Genomic DNA, 23,887 nt, shown 5'->3' with positions numbered 1-23,887 from the left:
ACAGTTTATGAAGACAGGATTAAATAACAGAGTTTATAGTTTATAGAGAGTGAAGCTCTAAGTGGATCAGTTAAAGGGACATTTGGAAACTGCTTTTGCTTATCTTTCATAACCTTTTTGTATTCAGATACAGTGAAGGAAAGTGTGAAGAATTTATTTTAGTTGGTAAAAAGAAACAGACTGTAATTTAAGAGAAATTAGTAAATAGATCTGTTTGTCAATAATCTTACTAAATGCATGTTTATACATGCATTAGAAATATTAGTTAAAATTGGTGTGATATTTCCTTCAAGGAGAGATGAATAAATGGGTTCATATTTTTATTAAGTTTAAGTTTTTTGGTAAAGGCTAGGTGAGACTTGGAAGAACAGTTACTTTTCTTCCTTTTCACTGGTGTTTTTTTCTTTTTTCCCTTTAGCAAGTCTTGTAAAAAAATAGCCCTGAATCACTTTAGTTTTTACTTTTTATAGTAATTTTTTTTTGGCTTTGAAAGGGGGACTTGGCTTTAAAGATGTCCCATAGTAAATTGTTTTCTCTAACGGAGACTTGGTCTTTATTTCTCTAAGAACTCTATAGTTAAATTAAAAAGTGGATTTTCAGACCACCTGTCTTTTATGTATAGGTATAATATTGATTTAATTACACCTAAATGTTAGGACATTTATAGGTGGAAAAATAATTGTATGTAACAAATTCACTTTGAGTATAAAAACTTAAACATCATTTAACAAAGTAAAAAATGGCATTATAAAAGAGTATTTATTATTATCTTTTTACTTTGTTTCAATGTAGATTTATGATTCAAGATACAAAAAAAGAGTAATTAAATAATAAAGTGTTTCAAAGAAAGCAGGGAATGTGTGGCCCTCTTTAGGCACAGTGTACCTTCCAGCTGAGTTTGACCCTCTGCTCTAGTTGGTTCTAACAGGAAAAAAGTTAACTTTTTATTTCTGATTTATTTTTTAAAATATATGCTTTCAGACATTTAAAGGATTTTCAGTCCTTGCCAAAAAATGTCAAAATAGCAGGCTCAAAGCTCTTGATCAATTAATACCAATGTCTTGATATGGCTGCACATCCATGACTTTTTAAAACTAACATTAGTGAAAAAAATTATAAATTATGTTATGGAAACACTGGCGTAGCTTTAAACTGAAGACATCTGAATGGTATTTGAAATGTAAAATGAGTCTCGTGCAAAGTCTCAAAAAAATACAAACTCATGGTTCCTGGAGCCATATCTGAAAAATTAATCTCTCTTTATTTTTTAACAAAAACAAACAATAGTTTCAGTGGATTTAGCATTCATTCTTAAAAAGAATTCCAGTTAACACATGTAGATTAGAAATGTAAAAAGTTTTCGAAACAGATCACGGAAAACCTTTAGGAACAAAGGAACTAAACAAATGTGCTGTTTTCAAGACCTAGTATTTGATTACTTTAGAGATAGAAATGAAAATTTTGTACAGATTATCATCTATTCCCTTTAGTTACATGATGGGGTAGCAGGGATACAGAGCAATCCCACACTGGTTGTTCTTGTTGCGGGCCATCCGAATGTAGCCCTGATCTCCAAAATTTGTTCCCCAGCTGAATGCAAAAGGAGAGAAAAATTAGAAAAAATTGAGTTCTCTTAACATAATGCTCATTTTGAAAATATTTCCAAATTTCTATGAATGATTCTGTTTATGTAAGCTATCAAATAAACGTAAATCCGAACTTGTAACTAATACATTTTGAAGCACAACAAAATATTGCTGTGCTTAAATATATTTTCTCTTTTCTTTGGGAAGAATTCAAAGATGCAGGTTTTGAATGGTGGGACATAATATGCTGAAATTATCATATTAGACAATCCAATTAACATACTGTGCATTCTACTGTTAAATATTACATTATGTGGGCATTGAGTAGAGCTTCAGGGAATCTACTGGAACTGTTTGCATGTTTTTTGAACAATGCATACATATTTATAATTTAGAAATATGTCTATAACACAGAATACTCAGTATATGTCAGTGGATGAGGCTAACAGTTTATCATAATACTAAATACTCTGGTTAATTCTACCAAAATGGTCAATACAATGTAAAGAGGTTATACAATATATATAATTGGAGCATAAGTATTGTCCTTATGCAAACATTACCGCGTTACCAAAATGTTTTTATTCTCTTCTAAATCTGGACAATATTAAAATGTAGGCTAGATAATGAGCATGTATGAGCGTGTTATCAAATTAAAAAAGAAAAGCTTTTGAAATAAACCAGGGAGCAAAGTGCATTTAAAAATACAGTAAACAATTTCTTAAAAACATCAAAAACAACCTTTCTACTAAGTTCACCAAGTTTTGTTTTTCTCACAGACCCTTAATAAGAACTTACGGTAATAAGAAATCACATTTTTTGGCTTTTTCAAGGAATTCTCTGAGGGCTTTATTTCTGTGTGTTGCTTTAAACCATGGCTCATTTTTGATAACTTTGACTCAGACTCAGGACTTTTGAGGCAAAGCCATTACAAGAGCTGATATTTAAATTTTAGGGGGTTTAAGAAACATCCAAGCTATGTTGTTGTGAATAAAGCAGTTAACAGATGGCATTACAGTTTTGAAAACTTAGAACTAAAAATTATTAGATGACAAACCTAAAGTGAGCACAGAGCCCTTTTTAACTCTGGCAGTTGGGGAACTATTGGTATTTCATGCAGAACTTAGTCAATACTGCTGTGTGTATGTCTGTATTTGGACTAAAGTGTAGTTAATTTGTTCATGATATTCACATTCCTGCTTATTCTTTCATTTTATTAGCTCTAAACCAGTTAAAATGTAAAACAAACAAACCCAGTTTTCCTGTTACTGGATTAGAGTCTTCAGGTGGGTTTGAATCCTACAGAGCAACTGCTGGTTAATCCATTCCATAACTTCTAACTTTTCTCTAAGGCCATTGTACCAGTAAGAAGCTAAAAGGACAGAATTGCTCTCTGACAACAAAGATCTGTTTTATAGTTGAGTAATCACTGCATGGCAGTTATGATGTCTCACCTGTTCTTCACCAGCCAATAATCTTGTCCATTTAGTGTGCCGTAGCCTACAGCTAAGACAGCATGGTTTATATTCTGGGTGCAGGTGGGGTCATCGTAAACTCCTTAAAAGATGAGACACAACAAACAGACATCACTGTCAATTAATCCTTTGGGTAATTAGAACCTGTTATAACTTGAATATTACTGGAATTGAGTACAAAAGGTTAATTAGTAATTTTATATTTATAAAAAAAAAAACAATAATTTGATTACATCTAACGTACCACTTCTGTAGAAAGCAAATCTGGGTCTCTTGGCATCAATAGCCACTGAAATAGGTCCAATAGTTGCAATTGCCTCCTTCAGAGCCTGTTCGTCCCCCTCTGGCAGAAAGCTGTATCGGGAGCAATTGGCTGCTCGAAATGCGGCATTGTACCGACAATCCTGGTCCTAAAATAAAAGGCAAGAAATAAATAATATTGACTGTAAGGCTTAACTAAATTATTGAAAAACTAAATAGAAACAAAAATGTGAACTTCTTTTAAAAATATAATTTGGATTTAGGTGGAATTGCAGCATTAAATAAGCAGTTTATGTATATTGAATGCAGGAGATTTTGGAAATAAATTAAATATAGAAACAATATTTTGAAAATGTCATTAAATGTTGGATTGTTGAGCAAAAAGAAGTTCGTTATTTGTTACCGAGGTTCACCAATACCCTAAAATCATCAAACTCTAACACAGGTTGAATTGATGCAATTGGGAAAGTATAAAGAAACTCTCCCGAGGTTTTTATGGTATTATTAATAAAGACATTCAGAATAATCTGCTTAGAAACTAAAGTTCAACTCTACTTATGAGAGAATTTCCCATCACAAAGTTTGGATTTATTGCTCAGACCTTAGGCAGGCCGCATCTCCTCCTCCACAGAAACAGCAAACCAACTGAAGCCCGGAGGACAAACATGTTGTCTGCTGCGATTAATTTATGTTTCCAAAGAGACGTTAACATAAAACCACAGACAAGTGAAAAGTGTTGCTGTCTAGAGCTTGAAGGGAATGGCTAACTTATTCCTTTTCTTTGCATACATACACCCACATTCTCAATACTTATGAACCAGATTGTCTTTGGTAAAATACATTAATTGGAAATGTAGAGTGAAAAGCACGACATACAAAGAATGCACATAAATTTTGATTCCAATTATCTATTTAAAGTTTTCCATTCTTATTTATAGTTTTCATCTAATAAATGACATATTTTCAAACCCACAAAGACATGGAAAGAAAAGTGTTTCATTATTTGTTTGTTACAAGTAAGAAACAAAAAACAGCTTTATTCAGCCAAGCAGATCAGTTTTCTATTGTAACTCTAAAAAAAAAAGCTGCAGAGATCAAATACATTTCATAAATGTTTTTAATTACTCACCCTTCCTGCATAGGGGTAAGCTTCCTCAGAGTCAATTCCCTGATTATCAATAACATATTGGAAGGCACGACTCATGAATCCTCCATTGCATCCATGGTTACCATATTTGGAGGAACAATCAACCAGATTCTGAGGACTGATGTCACGGAGCTTTCCAGTTTTCTTGGCCAACTGACCCTCCAGGGCCCCTGCAGCACTGAAGGCCCAGCAGGAGCCACATGCACCCTGGATTTAAAAGAAGGCTGAATGTCAAAGTGTAGTGAAACTCATATGTGGCAAATATATTAGCTAAACTGCTTTTGGCTATAATCAAGCAAAAACTTTCTAAACCAACTACAAATGAATGCACGTTGTAAAAGTTAAAAGAAATAGGAAAAAAGCAAATAGAAACAGGTTTTTCAACTTAAATTGAATGAAATATTTAACAAATGTCATTTATACTAAGGGTTTAGTTTCTTTGTGACTATGTGAATCTCTTCTTCCCATTCAAATCTTTTACCTGCATCTTTACGCTTGTGACCAAGCCCTTTTCTCTCCAATCTACTGTATCTGGTACATCAGAGCCTGTTGCCCCTACAAAGGATGAAGGCTCCCTCTGGAGGTCAGTAGGAGGAATAAGTGTGGTATAAAACTGTAGGATCTCCTCTGGACTCTATCAACAAAAAGAAAAGAATATATATAAAAGTTAAGACACACAATAGATATACATAGATTTATTCAGTTGTGAATCCCAGTCCGTCTTTGTAGGCCAATCTCTAGCCATTTTTTTTTTGTGCATCTCTTAAATAGTTAATTGCAGCCAGTTGTTTTGACCCTTAAGAGGTACAGTGATGTTAGGTGATAGATTTGCTTTAAAATACAACAGCGTAGTCCCTCCATGTTTTATTTTAATTGTTTTATTTAACTGTGGAGATATAAAACCTTTCAGAGGACAGTTTACGTACGCTTGCTTTGCTAAATAAATTAAAGACATTATTAAATTTTACTTATCATACTTTGGACGTCCCTCTTATCCAACTACATCTGTTTTGGAGGAAAATAAAGAGCCTAGAGGCACTACAGCATATAATTTAGTTTGCTCAGATTACATAACTCACTTTGAGGAGAAGCTGAGATGATTTTTTCTATTAACTTGCATTATCATACCAGTAAGCTGAAGATCATTTATACTCTGCAGGATTTAGATTTTATTTTCCCATTAAGTTTGTTTCTTCAAGGAAATGAGACGGGATCTCTGAAGAGCATTAAAACACAGTTTAACCACTGAGGACGAGTTTTGCTTGTACACCCCCTAAAGGTCACTAAAGGTCAACATATAGAATCATCTGTAGTGTAGACCAAATATTTATACATAAGCTAAATCTTTAAGCATCTTCAGCTTATAAAATACATCATCCGAAAATAATTTTGAGCCATATCCATAAGATTGTAATTTAATAAACAAACGACCTGAATATAATAGAAGTTTTGCTACCAGTTAACAGATATTTACTGATTAGCCCAAAGAGGCTCACTGTTGTATTGTAGTTTTAGGGAACAAAGGATATATTGCATCAGTAGACAACTGTTTTTAAGCTATGGTAGGTAGGTCTTGGTTTCTTACTTGCTCTTTACCTTGGTTTTATATGTGGAGAATAATTAGAAATATTTTTTTACTAAGATGTCTATCTGAGCAGAAGATAGTTATCCGTCTTATTTGCACTGCAAAAAAGGAAAATCTATACAAGTGTAATAACCTTGAATTCAGCTTTTGGTCTTATAACACTTGTTTTTCAATGTATTTTCTTACTAAGACTAAATATTGTTAAAATTATTTGACTTGTTTTAAGAAAATTCATTTTTTTTTCATCCTAACTAGATAATACAACTAATTCTGTATAGCTTTTTTCTTAAAATAGCACACATTGCACACATTTCGCTTAATTCTGTGACATTTCTAATAAAATGTTAATAAAAAAAAACTTTTTGAAGTTTTTGTCAAGTGTATTTTTCCCATACATTCACTACACCTACAGTAAATAATGAAATTAATTCTAGCTAAGAAAAACAGATTAGTTTTAAGCCTTTAAATGAACTGGTATCAAGTACATTTGCCTTGTTTTTAAGCCTGTTGTACGCTTGTTTTGAGCAATAATTGGTTAGAGGACATTTACTTCTAAGCAATAATGACTAATAAATGAGAATAAATTGCTTAAAATAAGAGAAAAAATCTTAACAAGAAAAAATAGATTTTTCTACTTGATTTAAGTTTTTTGGATGCTTACTACTTGGATATTATGTTCTTGTTTTAAGAAATCTTACCAAGTATCATTTGCTTGCTGCACTGGCAGATTATTTTGCTCAAAATAAGCAATTATTCACTTAAAACACTATATTTTTTCTTATTTCTTAGAAGGCATTTTTGTTGTGTGTCCAGCAGTAAGACATTAATGCTTTTTAAAATCATGTCGTGTCATACTAGGTCAATATATTTTATGATCCTAAATATTTTTCTATCTGGTGACATACATTGTTTTTTGCTTAATACTAATCTATCAAAGTGCTAATATTTTACTTTTTTTTAACTACTACTAAGGAGCTTATTTAGCCCCAATACTAAATGAGTAAAAGTAAAAAGAGGTAATTCTCACAAGGTCTCCCATGAAATTCATGCTCAGATCGTAGCTGTGAAACCCCATTGAAGCCTCCAGGTTATGCGTAGTAATAAGCATCAGGTTCTTCTCCCACAAATCCCTGCGGTGCATGTTCTCCTCCTGAATGCATGATTGGAAAATAAACAGCAAAAGAAGACAAACAGTTTAGTCAAAACGGAGGTTATGAGGAATACAAGCAATTAAAAAAACAGACATTTTGTGTAGTAAATATATTTTTAACACGATTAAATTAAGTTTTCCTGGGCAAACCTAGCTGTTAAACATCTACTGTATGTAGAAAGAAGGTGCATGCATCACTCAGGTGATTTTAGGCCAGTTTAGTCAAACAGACTAACAGACAAGACTCATCATTAAATTCCTTATTTTTTTAAATAAAAAACTCTGCCATTACTATTTAGAGACATAAAAAACAGCCCAACACCATGACGTTACTCCCTTGTAAAGTTTACTATTGATAATATACACTCACCGGCTATTTTATTAGGTACACCTGTCCAACTGCTTGTTAACACTTAATTTCTAAGCAGCCAATCACATGGCGGCAACTCAGTGCATTTAGGCATGTAGACATGGTCAAGACAATCTCCTGCAGTTCAAACCGAGCATCAGTATGGGGAAGAAAGGTGATTTGAGTGACTTTGAACGTGGCATGATTGTTGGTGCCAGAAGGGCTGGTCTGAGTATTTCAGAAACTGCTGATCTACTGGGATTTTCACACACAACCATCTCTAGGGTTTACAGAGAATGGTCCGAAAAAGAAAAAACATCCAGTGAGCGGCAGTTCTGTGGGCGGAAATGCCTTGTTGATGCCAGAGGTCAGAGGAGAATGGCCAGACTGGTTCGAGCTGATAGAAGGGCAACAGTGACTCAAATAACCACCCGTTACAACCAAGGTGGGCAGAAGAGCATCTCTGAACGCACAGTACGTCGAACTTTGAGGCAGATGGGCTACAGCAGCAGAAGACCACACCGGGTGCCACTCCTTTCAGCTAAGAACAGGAAACTGAGGCTACAATTTGCACAAGCTCATCGAAATTGGACAATAGAAGATTGGAAAAACGTTGCCTGGTCTGATGAGTCTCGATTTCTGTTGCGACATTCGGATAGTAGGGTCAGAATTTGGCGTCTACAACATGAAAGCATGGATCCATCCTGCCTTGTATCAACGGTTCAGGCTGGTGGTGGTGGCGTGATGGTGTGGGGAATATTTTCTTGGCACTCTTTGGGCCCCTTGGTACCAATTGAGCATCGTTGCAATGCCACAGCCTACCTGAGTATTGTTGCTGACCATGTCTATCCCTTTATGACCACAATGTACCCAACATCTGATGGCTACTTTCAGCAGGATAATGCGCCATGTCATAAAGCTGGAATCATCTCAGACTGGTTTCTTGAACATGACAATGAGTTCACTGTACTCAAATGGCCTCCACAGTCACCAGATCTCAATCCAATAGAGCATCTTTGGGATGTGGTGGAATGGGAGATTCGCATCATACTCCCTGAGGAATGCTTCCAGCACCTTGTTGAATCTATGCCACGAAGAATTGAGGCAGTTCTGAAGGCAAAAGGGGGTCCAACCCGTTACTAGCATGGGGTACCTAATAAAGTGGCCGGTGAGTGTAGAGTTTGGTAGCTGTCTGTTTGAACTATAGCATCAAGCAATGATATTTAAAAAATATAGCTAAAAAATATTTTCTCGCTTGGGCAAATTTTCCTGTTGCAAATCTTCAGCAGACTTTTCTTCAGCAGTGGAGCCTTATGCAGTGAGCAGCTCTATGTTCTTGTATTCTGTTCTTGCATCTTTGGTATTATTTATCTTTTTTACATCATTACAGTTGCAGGTTTTATCTGAAAATATGTTATTCAAGATCTTTGCTTTGTCCCCAGGGTTGCTGTCTGTAGCATTAGGAGGTTTAGAAATGTCTTCATAAGCAATGGCAGAAGTGTGTTTTGACATGATTGCATATCTTGAGACAGCTCTTAGCGGGCATCGTGTTGACATCACTCTCACGGATTACAGCCGGAAAAGAAACCATTGCAATATTCCACCTCAGTATGTTTTAACCCAAAAAATTGTCACGAGGGTTTTAGTATTGTGGGCTTTAACACATCATATGATGCTTCTTGTGAGGAATCAGTTAGGAATGAATTCACATAACCTGTTATTTACACTGAGGGAGCAGTTATGCTTTTTTAAATATTAACAAAAAGGAGCAGTTTGTTGAGCTTTCTGGGTCTTTTTGCTCATCCTTCGTGCTTTAAACACTTAATCATATTTATACTCAAATTTGTTACACAAAGCAAATTCAATGCACATAGAAATGATAAACTATAAGAGCCGATTTATTTTAATTTCTTTATATATGGGGATTTCTTTAATTATTATCAGTAACTTAATTTTATGTGAACATTAGAATTTTAGCCATAGTAGTAATATATTTATTGACTGATGTCGATGTGTTCAATGTCTGTTTTTTTTTTTCTGAATTATGGTCCATTTAAATTGTCCTTCGACTTTCCAATTTCGGGACAGGAAATTTCAACTGGAGCACCCACGAAAGTCAAGGTCAGAGGTTGGAAAGTCAGGGTATCATACCCAACTTCCCTATTCATGGTGGCTGCTACACACATCAATAGCACATAAAGCCTTCTTACTGCAACTGTTTTTAGCCATCATTTATACTTAACTGATAGTCAGTTTAATACGTATTACATACCAGTGGTTGCACCAGGAAGAACATAACAATAGCTCCACAAATAGATCACTGGAATGCTTTCATAGCGGGAATTACGTCCCTCTGAGTCTTTAGTTTTCGAGGTAAATCGAATGCACCATTATTGGAGGGATTTTCTTGCTAATTTACATTTTCAGTCAATATAGCAATAGCCCCCCTAGTGGTAAGCAGTGTAGTCAGTGTAAGAACATTAAGCTGTACAATTTATCTGATTCATGACTTATGATTTAGTGCAAATTAAAAGTTTATTTGGATCAAGTTTTTGACATCCTAAGTTAAAGATGTTAACTTCCTAGATTGGCCATCCCTCACTTTCATAATTATACACTAAAAACAGTTTGTTTTTTGTTGTTTTTTCAACACTATTTATGACTTTTAAAACATTTTAAAAGTTTTCATTTGTTACTCATGAATGCAACATTTAGACTATTCATGCCTAGGCTGTAATACTCATTCCTGATTCATAAAATTGTTAGTAGATTATTATCAGATATTTTTTTTATATTGCTTAAGAATCCCAATGGGGTCTGTAAAAGGAAAGAATGGGCTTTTTGGTTTGAGTAGGGGGCAGAAATAGGAGCTTATCAAAAACGCAGTCTGTGAAAGAACCGGCATCGCCCTGTTATCTTGAATTGCATACATCATTTTGATACATCTTGCCGTGCGTCTTCTTCCACAGCTCCCAGTGGTTGTCCAGACGACTGTCGAGCGAGACCACTGCTCCCACGCACAGACATGCGAGCAGCAGGCTCCCGAACATCATGCCTGCAAACACACAGACAGAACAGGATGTCATCTGACCTTCGATAAGGCAGATGTGAGCTTTGTTAGGCGAGAAAATAACTTGCCAAGCTAAAAAACAGATGAGCAGCTCTGATATAAAAAACCACACATACCTCTCTTCAGCTGCATAACATGTTTACATCCACACATGCACAGCAATGGTTAAAAATCAATCCCTTGATGTCTAAAATTGAACATAATAAATCTGTCTTTTGTGTTTTTTGCCTTCAAGTGTCAGCAAATGATTAAAAAATACAAAAACTGAGACTGATACTTTGACTATTACACATAAATTAAACAGATTTTTTACATATAAAGATAAAGGATAACATAGGTCTGCAATGAGTGTGTAATAACTGGCATTGGGTTATTGCACACATTGGATGTTTGAGAAACACAAACTGCAATAATAGGCAACAGAGGCTTGAATAAGACCTCTAGCCCATTTAAAAAAAAACTGCTTCAACACAATCTGCATTTTAAAAGAAACATAAATGCTGCATTGCCATATCAATATTTTTTTCTAATCAAGATGTTTACATCTTCTACAAATGCCTCTAATTTTTCTGCAAAATAAAAAGGGTTTTTTTAATAAATGCAGCTTTTTAAAATGGTCTCAGTATAATTTATGTGCGTTCTGAGCTGATGTCTGAAAAACATAATTACATCCCAATAAAGACTATAGATTGACTCTCGAAACAAAAATACAATTTTCAGAAAACGTGCTTTTATTGTGATAAATATTTTCAGCCCCTTTTTAAATTTTCTAATTTTCTTTATCCTCTTCAACCCATTAAAGGCGTTAAGAACGGGCATTTATATATGCACATAGAGCCAAGAATGCTGCAGGAAGAACACACTTGTTTTTTTAGGTTGGTGTAGGAGGAAGTGGTTTTTAAAAGCTAACTTTATGTCTGTCACCAGGTTAAAGGAAACATACTTATAAAATAAAAATTTGTCTAAAATCCTAGTTGTGACACCCTCATGGTGAAACTGTAGCCAAAGCGGGTTAATTGGAATTTTATCAGCTTAGTTTTAAATTTATTCTATTTACTTTTCAAAGAAATGGAAGTAAAATAAATCTGGCAATACATTGTGAACTAAATATTAAAAAGACAACAGCTTTATGTCATCCGAAAGTAATTAAAGGATTTTTTTTAAAGAACATTTTTTTTCTTTTAATTAGCGTGAAAAATAGGAATAATAATTTTTTAAAAATGGCAGACAATTAGTCAGCAAATATTTCTACAAAACTGCAACCTATAGGAATATTGATACCAAAGACACATGATCTGATGTTATATGGTGATGAATAAAAAAAAAAAAAGGGTATACATCATGGGAAGACTTCTTGTGGTTTTAAATGTTGATGTGTTTTCAAAGAAGCCCTTTGAGACTTCCTGTAAACTGAGCTGGATAAGTCATGCTGTTACACCATCAAACCAACTTACATCAGTGTTGGGCAAACTTCTGTCTTTAAAGAAAGTTTGGTGTTAATATATCTGCCAACATGAGTAAAACTGCTTATTTGGACGACTTGTAGTGTTTTGATTTGTAAAGAAAGGACAGAATAGATTTATTTTATTATTCAAAAGATCTAATACATTAAATTTATTAAAACAAAATAGTACTGAGAGCCCTTTTATATAGAAAAGATTATGCTTAATATATATTTTTTATTTATAACATGTTTATTAAAGTCAATAAACACATTAAAGACATCAAACATGAAACATGGAGGATAAACTTTATATCTTACCAGTTTATGTGCAATATTGATTTGAATTAATAGTTCACTTTCATTTTGATGTGTTTAGTTTTAACATTTTCCAAACTGTCTATGTCTCTGACTTTGTTTTGGGTTTATGTGGGTTTGAAAGATCTTCACTGTCAGCAAGTATCACTTCTACAAAATCTAAATGGTAAGAATAATTGCACAAAAAAAAGAAAAAAAAAACCTTGAATAACAGAGCAGTTTGATCTCGTGACCGAATGTGAAACTTATGTTATCAGGAAATGTAAAGCTGCCATCATCTTCATTAAATAGAGACTGTTTCCCTTTTATCTCTCATCTCATAAACTGATGGAGGATAAAAACCTATCAATGTTCTTTGAAAGAGGGCGAGAAGGAAGTGAATATCTTATCTACTGAATCTATAAATTAACAAACTAACTAGAGTTTGTTTAACCTAAAACTGCGCTCACTTTTTAGGATTAAGGCACAATGATAGTGTTGGAGAATTCCAGATGAAATGTAAATATTTTTACTTGTAATTACAGTTAGAGGCGCGCAGTCAAAGCGACCAAATTCCTTGAACTCAAAACACCTGAACACAAAGGAAGACTAAAAAAAGAGAGAGAGAAAGAAAAACATCCAAAATCGAAAGTAAAGCCAGGCGCTCCTCAGATCAGGCTATAAACTGATCCAATATCATATATAATGGCAGCATTTAAGCAGTTAAATCTAAATTAACTGACCTTTCTGAGGTGGATTCATCGCTGTAGAAGTTCAGCTTCCTCCCTCTGTGTGTTCCTGCTTGGTTTTAATGCAGAAATGTCACATGATTTGGCAGCTCTTCCTCTTTCGAAACTGCGTAACACCGATGCGTTTATAGGCGCTTAATTAAAAAGCAGGCGCTCTGCAGACATCAGTCAAATAAAGGAACTGCAAAAACTCTCCAAGATGACATAATAATGGACTGGTACACACTAGGGGTTTCTTACAGATCTTTACTGAAAATTACTAAAATGTATTTTTTATTTTTATGTATTTTATTTGTAAAATTGATTAATGTTTATTTGGAGAACATTTTAAAAATAACTGTTTATTATCATTGATGATGTGTGAGGTTGTTACACCTTACACTGAAAAAAAATTACAAAATTGCATTTACTTAATCATATTTAGTTACTTTAACATAATTGTTTCAAGTTAGCAGGTTAGGACATAAAATAATTATGTTAAAGCAACTAAATATGATTAAGTAGATGCCAAAAGCAGTTGCATTATTTTTTTCAGTGTATTAGTTGCCTGTTGCATGTCAGAACTGATGTTTTAATCTAATTTAGACAGTTCCTCTGTCTGGATATACAGTTATAATCTTCATTCTGGACGTAGCAGAGTTTTGGGAATGAAATATAAATTTTATGCAGGATGATTATTGATAAAAGTAGGTAAGTAGTGGCAAAGGAAAAGTTGTCCGCCTCAGAACTCAAACCTGAAAGAATGGTATACACTATACCTTTTATCTAGAAAGCTTGGATGTTTAAATATATGCATCTATGTGTTAGCAAAGGTTCTAGGAAAAAAAAAATTATCCAGCTGTTTTTGGCATTTACTTAATCATATTTAGTTAGCAGGTTAGGACATAAAACAATTGTGTTAAAGCAACTAAATATGATTAAGTAAATGCCAAAAGCAGTTGCGTTATTTTTTTTCAGTGTATTAGCTGCCTGTTGCATGTCAGAACTGATGTTTTAATCTAATTTAGACAGTTCCTCTGTCTGGATTTACAGTTATAATCTTCATTCTGAACGTAGCAGAGTTTTGGGAATGGAATGAGAGCGGTGTCTTTCAGCTAAGAACAAGGTGTAATATTTTGATAAGGCTGGAGCCATGGATGTCTACTCATCTGCTAACATGTATGATGTAATGATGTGATGATATGGAAGAGGATTAGGGCCAAAGTTAACTGATTTTTACATTTTATTTCAGTTTAATATGGGAAAAAAGTCAGAATTCTTACTTTTTTCTCAGAATTCTGACTGTTTTCTCAGAATTCTGACAGCTAACAAACATGTTAGCATCAAGCCATAGCCATGTCTGTTTTAGAGACTAGCTCTCTTGTTTTAATGACCTTCTGCTCCTCCATTAATGAGGGCACCCCTCAGGCATGTAAAAAGTTGCCTAATTCCGTCATTTTCCACCAATGTGTCACTGGCCACCTCAAACAACTGACATCTTTGTCAGTGAAGCTGAGTGCTTCCAAATCTCTTCCTTCATGGTACCCATCTACATTAAGATCCAAAATTCTGAGATTAAAGTCAGAATTCTGAGATTAAAGTTAGAATTCTGAGAAAAAAGTCAGAATTCTGACTTTCTTTCCCATGTTAAACTCCCATGAAATAGAATTAAAAAATCAGTTAATTTTTTTTTTTCAGTGGCCCTAATCCTCTTCCGTATAATGATGTTACAGACTGGAGATGTATAAAATGCCTCTTTAATTGTTATTCGGGGACCCCCCCTTGGAAGGTGAGCCAAGAGGTGAGCAGCTGCGTTATATAAACTCTAAGCACAGGGGGGGAGCTAGATGGGGGGCCAGAGGTGGCCATAGCAGCCCTTAGCCAATCATTTGGCCACTCCTAACATACCCCCCATAATCAACTGCAATATTCAAAAACTTTTTGTTTTTCATATATTACAATTTTTTTTAATATATATTCATAATTACTTCATAGCAAAAACATTGTGGTTAATTATGTACATCAATATACTAACATTAAAGATGATAAGTACAGAATTCTTGCTCTTTTCAGAACTAGATTTTGTGTTTTATGAGCTGAAGAGAAAATGATGTGTCTCTGCAATCATCTAGGAGTCTTTAGTAAAATCATAGCTATAACTATTAATATCTATTTTAATAACAATTTTAATAAATAATGAATTTATGTTGATATTAATACTTGTAAATATCAATTTTATGCAGGATGATTATTGATAAAAGTAGGTAAGTAGAGACAAAGGAAAAGTTTTCCGCCTCAGAACTCAAACCTGAAAGAATGGTATCCACTTTATACTATAAGCATGGATGTTTAAATATATGCATCTATTTGTTAGCAAAGGTTGCAGGAAAATATAGTTTGTCTCTGAACAGTAGATTGAGGTTTTGGTGCCTATCCATTTTCGGCCACCCCTAAGTGTACATTGGTTATTGCCTGGCCACCCTTATAAAAATTTTCTGGCTACGCCTCTGTCTAAGCAACTTCTCTGATCTGAGAAAGATTACAATTTATATCAAAATCTGTTGTCATGTCTCCTGGTTTTTTAATACATATTACTTATGAAGTGTTATTAAAATAGTTTGTCCTGAGTGATCTATTTTCAGGAAAAAGAACCAGAGAGATAGAGCATCAAGATGCCTACACAGACTCTATCTTTAACATAACAAATAAACTAATTTTGCATCAAGACTATATCTCTTAAAATGTATTTTTGTTGGTTTCATGTAATATCTTGAGATATCTGTTTTTATTATAGTTTTAAGTTGACAAACCGTCTTGCAAAGATACAAAATATACAAAATTATGATGAATTGGTAGCTATATCCTTGTTTTTTTTTAAGAAAAGCCAAAATTTTAATGCAACGAGAAAAGGTCAAGAAGGTCTGTTTAAATGCTCTGAAGGGCAACACAAGCCTCTTCGAAATTCAGCCAACATTCAGCTCCAACTAGAAGAGTCTCTGGACCAAAGTGTGAAGGTCAAGATGAAAAACTGACCTCAAAGTGAAGTGGATGAAAGGTTAGAAGCTAGCAGCATTTCCTGGAGGTCAGGAAGAACTAGGCAGAGGTCTTAAACACAGAAGAAATACAGAAAACATGGTTGAACCATAAGTGTGTTTAGTTTTCAATACATTCAGTGTAATAATATACTATAAATGGTTTGATGTTTCTTAGTTACATTTCTGCCTGACGGCTCATTGTCAGAGTTTTAACTTTGTTTTTTATTACACTGCTTGCCCTGCCCTGCCTGATAGGCAACAATAAATGCTGTGACAGGCTAAAGTTCACGACGTCGTACACCAGAGTTCCACTATTTCCAATAGTGTCACAGCAATGATGCATCAGTTTAAAGCCAGTGATTATGTTGTCTGTTTTAACCAATTTATATTCATTGCAATTTCCTCTTTACATAAATCAGCTATTTGAAGTTTAAACAAATTAATTAATCCTCATATTTGTTTATTAATGGAGTTTTAATTTATTTTTGTTATACATTGTGGCACAAAAAATGAATCTGTTTCAAGCAACTGATTCAGTAGCCTTGTGAGACCATCCTGATCTCCTGAGTTTTCAAGGTTTCGCTCGCTAATCAGTCTGGAGACTCTCCGTTAAAGAAAGTTTGGAGCCGTTCACCAAACGAACGTCCAATCAGCGTTGGCTTTGAGGCGATTGAGGTGTGACGCAACGAGAAGCGTGACAGTTCAGCCTAAAGAACATGGCGGCTTCAGCCGATGAAACTAGCGTTAGCGTGGCTATCGAGCAAGTTTTATCGGAATTACAGAGTATTTCTTCGCTGAAAGAAGAGCAAAACACTGCTCTGGTGGCTTTTCTCAGAGGAAAAGATGTTTTTGCTCTTCTCCCGACTGGTTTCGGCAAGAGTTTGATCTTGTGGTTGTGTTTTCGTCGTCGCTCTGTTAGTACGTCATATGCTTCGTTGATCTGATTGGTTTATTTGGCCCGTCTATCACCAACATAGGCCAATCAGCTAACCAGTATTTTCGCTCCTACCCAAAATTACTTCAACGGAAGGCTTCCAGATGGATATGCGGAGCAAATCCATCTGGCGGAGTCAGGTTAGTGATTCAGAAGATGACAAAAAGAATATTCTGATAACAATTCGTAATCAATCAGCATTTCAAGTCTAAATTGCAACTTCTCACATTGATTGTTAATTTCTTAGATAAATATCCAAGGCTGAAGCATTTTGAAACCAACTTTGGTCACAATCAACTTATTAAGTTGACATTTTCAAGTAAGAGGTGATGCATTACTGCTTGTTTTGCAGAGAATCAAAGCTTTTGTTGTTGATACACTAACACTGTTTGTGTGATCTAAAAATCAGACTATATTTCTAACTATATAGTGACACGTATCCTGCACACAGAAACACATCTCCCGGGGTTTACTATATGTGACATAGAACTGTATACATATGTAAGAATTTTCTCAAAGTGTTGAAAAAAGGTCAGCCATGTAGGAAAGCATGGCCACACGCAGAACACCAACCATGTCTCAGTGAAGCTAAATTTTTCATTCATAAATGTAGATTTGTTTTTTTAAACGAGTTTAAAATATGTATAAAATCATTAAAGATTCTGAAAGGTCCTAAAGCACAAAACATATATGATACCCTAAAACGCTTCCCTACAGAAGTAAACAGCTAAAACAAAGACTGAATTCTCCCCTCATGTTATACTTTCTTATTTTGTTGTATTTATATTATTGTTTTTATTTTAAAATTATCTTATAAATTTCTATTTTGTTTATTTATTTGGTTTTATGTCTCTGATGTTTATGTTAACAGCTCTCTATAGCAAGTCTATGTTATAGATATACTTCAATTTGTGTGAAGAGATGTTCCCCCTGGCTATATTTTCTATGTAACCTGACTTGAAGAAATTAACTCTATGCGGCCATGTTTGTCTGTAAATTCTGAAGTTTTCAATAAAGAAAAAAAAATAAAAAATAAAACATGTCTCAGTAAACCACACCAGCAGCAGCCCTAACCGGACCCTCTTGTTAAGAGAGTCCAACCTGCATGAGAATTTAGATCTACTGTACAACATGTCCTCCCAAAAAGCTTTACATTTCTCCCCTTACTAGCTTTGAATTGATAAATTCATTTGGATAAAGGATGAAACATTTACCCTCAACTAAATGTTCAGCAGAAGAGGAAGTGGACAACATTTATTTTTTTACTGTCATTACATTATTTGACTCCAAAGTAATTGTTACAAAAAAATCTTTAACTACTCTGCTTAAAAGCAAACAGAATGGGTCCTCTCCTCATTGGCTTGTTAGAGAATTTGAGGATTTTTATAAAAAAAAAACTTTATATTTCTGGGATCAGCCAAAAAAGAAGAACAAAATGTTTTTTTTTTAATTCAAACTTAATTTTTTATTCATTACAATAGAAAACACTAGTTTGCATTTCAATCATAGGAAAAGTGCTTGAACCAAAGAACAAAACACATGATCATAAGAAAAAAACCCAGAATATTTATGGGAACTGACTCTCCAGCCACAGGTAGGGAGGAGCTTCCATTGACCAGCAATGTTTTCTTCGTTCTGACCTTTTTCACTCAATGCGACATAAAAACCATGAGGTGCAAACAATGTGATATGTTGTTGTAGTGGTGTCTTAAAGTCAGAGTAAGGTCTCCTTTTCCTCCCTTCTTTTCAGCTCAGATTCTTTTACATGATGGGATAGCTGGCCAGGTTGGCGATGCCACACAGATTGCCACGGTTACGTGCCATCAGGACGTACCCTTTGTTACCCCAGTTCTCTCCCCAGCTGTCGGGACAAAACAAAGAACAGCGTATATTGAACATGGACAGGTGTGAACCAGCGTTTCACTTCATCAGTTTGTCAGAACTGGACATCAACTGACAGACATCCAATCACCAACATAACAGGAAACTCTGCCTTCATTTAGTTTGCACCGAGAGCCACCTGATGCCGTTCAGAAAGCAGGGGATCCTCACCTGTTCTTGACGATCCAGAATTTCTTTCCCCTGGTGTTTACACCGTAGCCAACTGCAAGCACGGCATGATTGATGTCTTCTTTATTGCAGTTGGGGTCATGGTAAATGCCTGGGAACATCAACAAATAAGATATACGCAACTTCTTCCTAAAAGTCCATGAAACTTTTTTTTAGCTTACAACAGAATATGTTTAATTATTTTTTTTTTTTTTTTGTAATTTAATTAATAGATATATTATGTAAAGTATGATAAAAAAATCAACTTTCTGTTTCTATGTTTAACAAACATTAAAGTCATAGATTTGAAAATGTCATCTCAGCTGTAACTGACCTCGCTGGTAGAACTGGAAGGTGGGCTGGGTGGCGTCGATGCCCACAGACACTGGGCCCACTTTGAAGAGTGCCACTGCCAGCGCTCGCTCATTACCTTTTGGCACTTCTTTGTAGCCTTTGATCTGGGCAGCCATGCCTGACGAGTTGTAGCGGCAAGGCTGGTCCTGCAGACACAGCACAATAAGAGGAAGTCTTGAATTAGCTGCAGCCTCTTCAAAACTTAACAAAAATATATTATTTAGCTTTATGCAGTCATAAATAGGTGGAGGAATTCCTAACAAATACATATTTTTGAAAAGGGTTTTTTTAATATGAAGTTTCAAAATAAAAGTATAGAGTCACACCCACAAAACCTGATTGATCACATTCCGAAAGCTCAAACAATTAAACTCCCTGGAATTACAGAAGAGGAAAAGTTTGTTTGCTTGTGGGAAATTTCTTTCTCATAATCGACAGCCAGTCACGAACTCGGTCACGTGTTATCTTATGTTTTACTTATTTTTTATTTTTTTTCCTGCTTATGTAAGATTAAGACATGCGAATTGGTCAGCGTGCCAATGTGACAGACAAAAGGAAAACTGTTGACCTTTACAGTTTCACTCTGAATATGAACCTTACTGCTAGAAAAAAAAAAACAGTAACCTTTTCCTCTTTCAGTGAAGACATTCAAAACCACAAAACAAAGGTAATCAGAAATAACCAAGTTGGGTTTAAACAAAATCAAAGCAAAGCTTGATCATCTTTGAAAGATTCCTCCAAAGCTTCATTAATTATACATATAAATGTAAGCAAGGTAAACATGTTTTGAAAAACTCTTAGAGATCTAATTGTTCGCTTGGTGCAAAAATGATTTCTTTGTTTATAGACACAACTTTCTGCATTGCAGAGATGGACATTGTCACTTTTCTCACCTGTCCAACATATGGGTAGGCTTCCTCAGAGTCGATGCCTCCGTTTTCCTCCACATAATTGAAGGCGTTGGTCATGTACCCTCCTCCACAGCCGTCATTCTCCTTGACACAGTCCACCAGGTTCTGAGGGCTGAGGTCAATCAGCTGACCTGTCTTCTTGGCCAGCTGGCCCTCAAGTGCCCCGGCAGAACTGAAGGCCCAGCAGGAGCCGCAGGAGCCCTGGTATTAGGAATATGACAGAGAGCACATGTTTAATTAAATGATTCTCATTCTGCTGTTCAGAATTATGCTTTTTAACCTGAGCTTCTGTAACAAAAAGAGCAAAGATGAAAACCTTTAGTCAGCAAGTAACTTTGTGCTGTTTAAATATAAAAATAATCAGCACCAATTATTGTGATGATTGTTGTTGCTAATTTAAATAATTTAAAAAAAATCGGATTTTTCTAAATAAAACAAAGTCAAGCACAAAGAAAGATTTTTTTTTCTTTCAGAAAGCAGTGGTTGCATTCTACTGCCTGACCGTTAGAGGGCAGAGTTGGATAATACATTTTGCTTCAGATTAAAGCTAGCCTTTGCAATAAGAATTCAAATTGATTTTGTGTTGGTTTTGTGCATGAATATTTAAGTGCATATCTCTGGTACTGTATGTATCAAACAATTAAATAGATTTAAGTCTATCATCCTTATGGACGTAGCTCAAAATGTTCAAATCAACAAAAAGCTTCAAAGAATAATGCTGTTTGCAGTGACTCCGCCCTGAAATTGTAAATTTCCACTGATAATTTAACCATATATTTCTAAACCGCTCATTCTCTGCACAAAGATCCTTTTAATAAGCGCAGCCACATTCACGTGTTGCACTGATCAGACTTTTTGGAAACAAACAATATAAAAATGTGTTATATTCGAACAAAGAAAAAAAAATCAAGTCATAAGAAGCTGCTGAGGATGAAGCAGCAGAGCTGTTAAGATGCAAAAACTGCAGCCATAATGTTGAATAATTCATGAACAGGAAGAAAAGGAGACGCTTAGCACAACCTAGTTATACAGCATCTGCAGTAGCGAAACCTAACCACCAGGGGGCATAACATTTTAATTTTTTAGTAAGACACTTGGTAAATAAGTTAAATTCCTCATCTTAGAGTTAATGAATCTAAATCAAAACATTAAAATAGTAAAGAATGATAGCAAGTTTCATCTTAAAGCAAAACATCCCTGAGTACTTAGAATGATTTACATTAAACTGGTTATTTCCCCTAAAAATCAACCATGGAGGATTTTATAGGAAAGATTTTCTATAAGTTTGTCTTTCGGTTATTTCTTGGCATCTTTATTTGTTAGTTATTAAACTGGGAAGAGATTTAGTATTAAATGTTTACCTGAAAAGTTTAGCATAACTTTAAACAAAATGCATGACCTAAATATTTATAGGTCCCCAGAAAATAAGCTGTTTTACACATTCTCTGTAATTATGTTTTTAGCATCTTTTTATTCTTTTACATAAAACAAACAGTATTGTATGAAAATAGAATTATTTGCATGAAACATGACAGAAAGAATATTCAGCGACCTGTTTGCCCAGTTTATCTCAAACCAGCTGTGATGTTTAACATGGTATTTTTCAGATGCTAATCTGACTGCTCATGGGAACCACAGATGTCTGCCATATTTCCCTCTGTGTTGTCCACTTCCTCTTCTGCTGAACAATTATTTGCATAAATAACCACTGGCTGTTCAATCCTCTCATGATGACTAATTAGGTTTTATAATCACAGCCTGGTCTTTGTTTCTGAAATCCATTAGCGAAGAGCGCAGGCCCTCTCTGTTATATGGGTGGCCCCAGACTGTGATAATGGCTTCTAACAACATCTATAGAGTAAACGATAGTTCCAGCTGGAAATATGTATTTCCAGGTATTTCTGAGGTTGTTGAAAATATTATTCACTTCCACTTCCCTTTGAAAGCTGAAAAGCCTCTGTTCTACACAGGTCATGAAAGCCTGCTGACGATTTTCTATTCTATCTGTAACACCTTTTAAGGGGATTTCACATTTAGTTCCAACAATTTATTTGCATTCTTTTTACTTCCCATACAAATTCCCTCTAAATCATCCACTGGATTCCATACCAATCGACATTTCTAGGTCTTTTAAATTCTTTTTTACGTAGACAAAAATTGTGAACAGACTAGGCACATCCCGCCGGGAGGAGGCCCAGGACACGCTGGAGGGACTATGTCTGTCGGCTGAACGCCTCAGGCTTCCCTCTAGTGAATCTGAACGAGGTATCTGGGGGGAAAGCGAAGTCTGGGCATGTCTGCTGAGACTGCTGTCCCCACGACCCCCTTCCAGATAAGTGGGAGACAAGTACAAATAAACAGCTTCTCACCTTCAGATAATAATTTCCTATTTCAGATACAAACACACTGGTTTTGATTAAAGCCATTAAGCAGCAACACAAAAAACAAAAACATTTTTCACCAGATCCACACCATTATTTTGGATTAGTCAACAGCAGCTTCCATTGGGGCATAAATAATTTGCAAACAAAGGTACAGTTATGCAGTTTTGCTGCTCTAAAGTAACTCATCATTAACTGCAAAGTTGATGATCAACAGATTTCTCAAACTGTCGGTCTTTTGAGTCACGTTGCAATTTAATTGAGACACAGGGAATCTGTGTTTCCCTCCATAGCTTAAAAAAGAACAAATAAATCCATCTGTGATTCAAATGCATCTCTTTTCCTATTCCATTTTAATCATCATAAGATTGTTTTTACTGCCTTGATCCTCATAATGTGGAGATGTAGCCCTAGCACTGACTCTCTCGTTGCAAGTTTGTTATGATGTATATCCCTTCATATGAAGAGGTGCTATCTGTCTCTTGTTGGTTTATAAAGGAAGACAGATTATGGTCCAACCAAATACAGCCAATCAATAATAACTGTAAGTCGGAGTGGAAGTGTGTCAAAAGTCACAATGATAAGTTCTTTAGTGGTGGAATTAAGGAAGGAGATAAGGAAAGGAAGCAGGATGCTTCCTATCGATAGTTCATTTAGCAAGAGGAGCTCCTGCCATTTGTATCAGGAGGTTAAGAACTATATATGTCACAGAATTGATAAAAAATAAATTATTTTTTTACTGTACTGTGTGTGACACATGCTAATGTATACCCCTTCATATGTGTTTGGTTTTATAATGGAGAGCTTCAGTAAGTTGCTGCATTTGTCTTTTTTCCAGAAGGATGCTTGACTAGCATCATCCATGTGATTTAATGATGTGGGAAAGGATAAAGGGGATAAAGGATAAATCATCAGCTGATGTCATTTAAAGATCAAAGTTACCACCAGTTGCCATAGTTACCATAGGTACCACAGAATACATGTCAGATTAAATAATACTACTGTTTTTTTTCATCTTTTCTCCTTTTTTTCCTGTTTTCCTTTCCTGTTCTACTTAAATTGCAGTGTCTGCAATTTAAAACTCCCTGTAAAACTCCCTGCATGAATTATAATAAAGCTATATATATATATATA

General features: G+C 34.9%; 2 protein-coding genes across 2 annotated transcripts in view; both read right to left on the bottom strand.

Moving 5' to 3' along the window:
• Positions 1-1,239: 1,239 nt before the first annotated feature.
• Positions 1,240-13,234, bottom strand: LOC107086772 (cathepsin S-like). Its single transcript, XM_015377979.1, has 8 exons — positions 13,105-13,234; positions 10,484-10,608; positions 7,082-7,204; positions 4,951-5,103; positions 4,452-4,676; positions 3,306-3,471; positions 3,041-3,143; positions 1,240-1,590 (listed from the first exon to the last, which is right to left on the bottom strand). The coding sequence occupies exons 1-8, from the start codon at positions 13,121-13,123 to the stop codon at positions 1,491-1,493; spliced, it is 1,014 nt and encodes a 337-aa protein (XP_015233465.1). The 5' UTR covers positions 13,124-13,234; the 3' UTR covers positions 1,240-1,490.
• Positions 13,235-18,809: 5,575 nt separating this feature from the next.
• LOC107086845 (cathepsin K-like) overlaps positions 18,810-23,887 on the bottom strand; it is a 12,883-nt gene continuing 7,805 nt past the window's right edge. Inside the window, exons 5-8 of the mRNA XM_015378101.1 lie at positions 20,355-20,573; positions 19,442-19,607; positions 19,111-19,219; positions 18,810-18,919 (exon numbers count right to left, since the gene is read on the bottom strand). Of these exons, the coding sequence (XP_015233587.1) occupies positions 18,820-18,919; positions 19,111-19,219; positions 19,442-19,607; positions 20,355-20,573 (594 nt within the window). The 3' untranslated portion in view covers positions 18,810-18,819. The remainder of the gene's footprint in view (positions 18,920-19,110; positions 19,220-19,441; positions 19,608-20,354; positions 20,574-23,887) is intronic.

The sequence above is a fragment of the Cyprinodon variegatus genome, unplaced genomic scaffold, assembly GCF_000732505.1.
Source record: "Cyprinodon variegatus isolate N-32 unplaced genomic scaffold, C_variegatus-1.0 Scaffold0, whole genome shotgun sequence".
NCBI lineage: Eukaryota > Metazoa > Chordata > Actinopteri > Cyprinodontiformes > Cyprinodontidae > Cyprinodon > Cyprinodon variegatus.
This window is presented reverse-complemented; position numbering and strand designations above follow the sequence as displayed.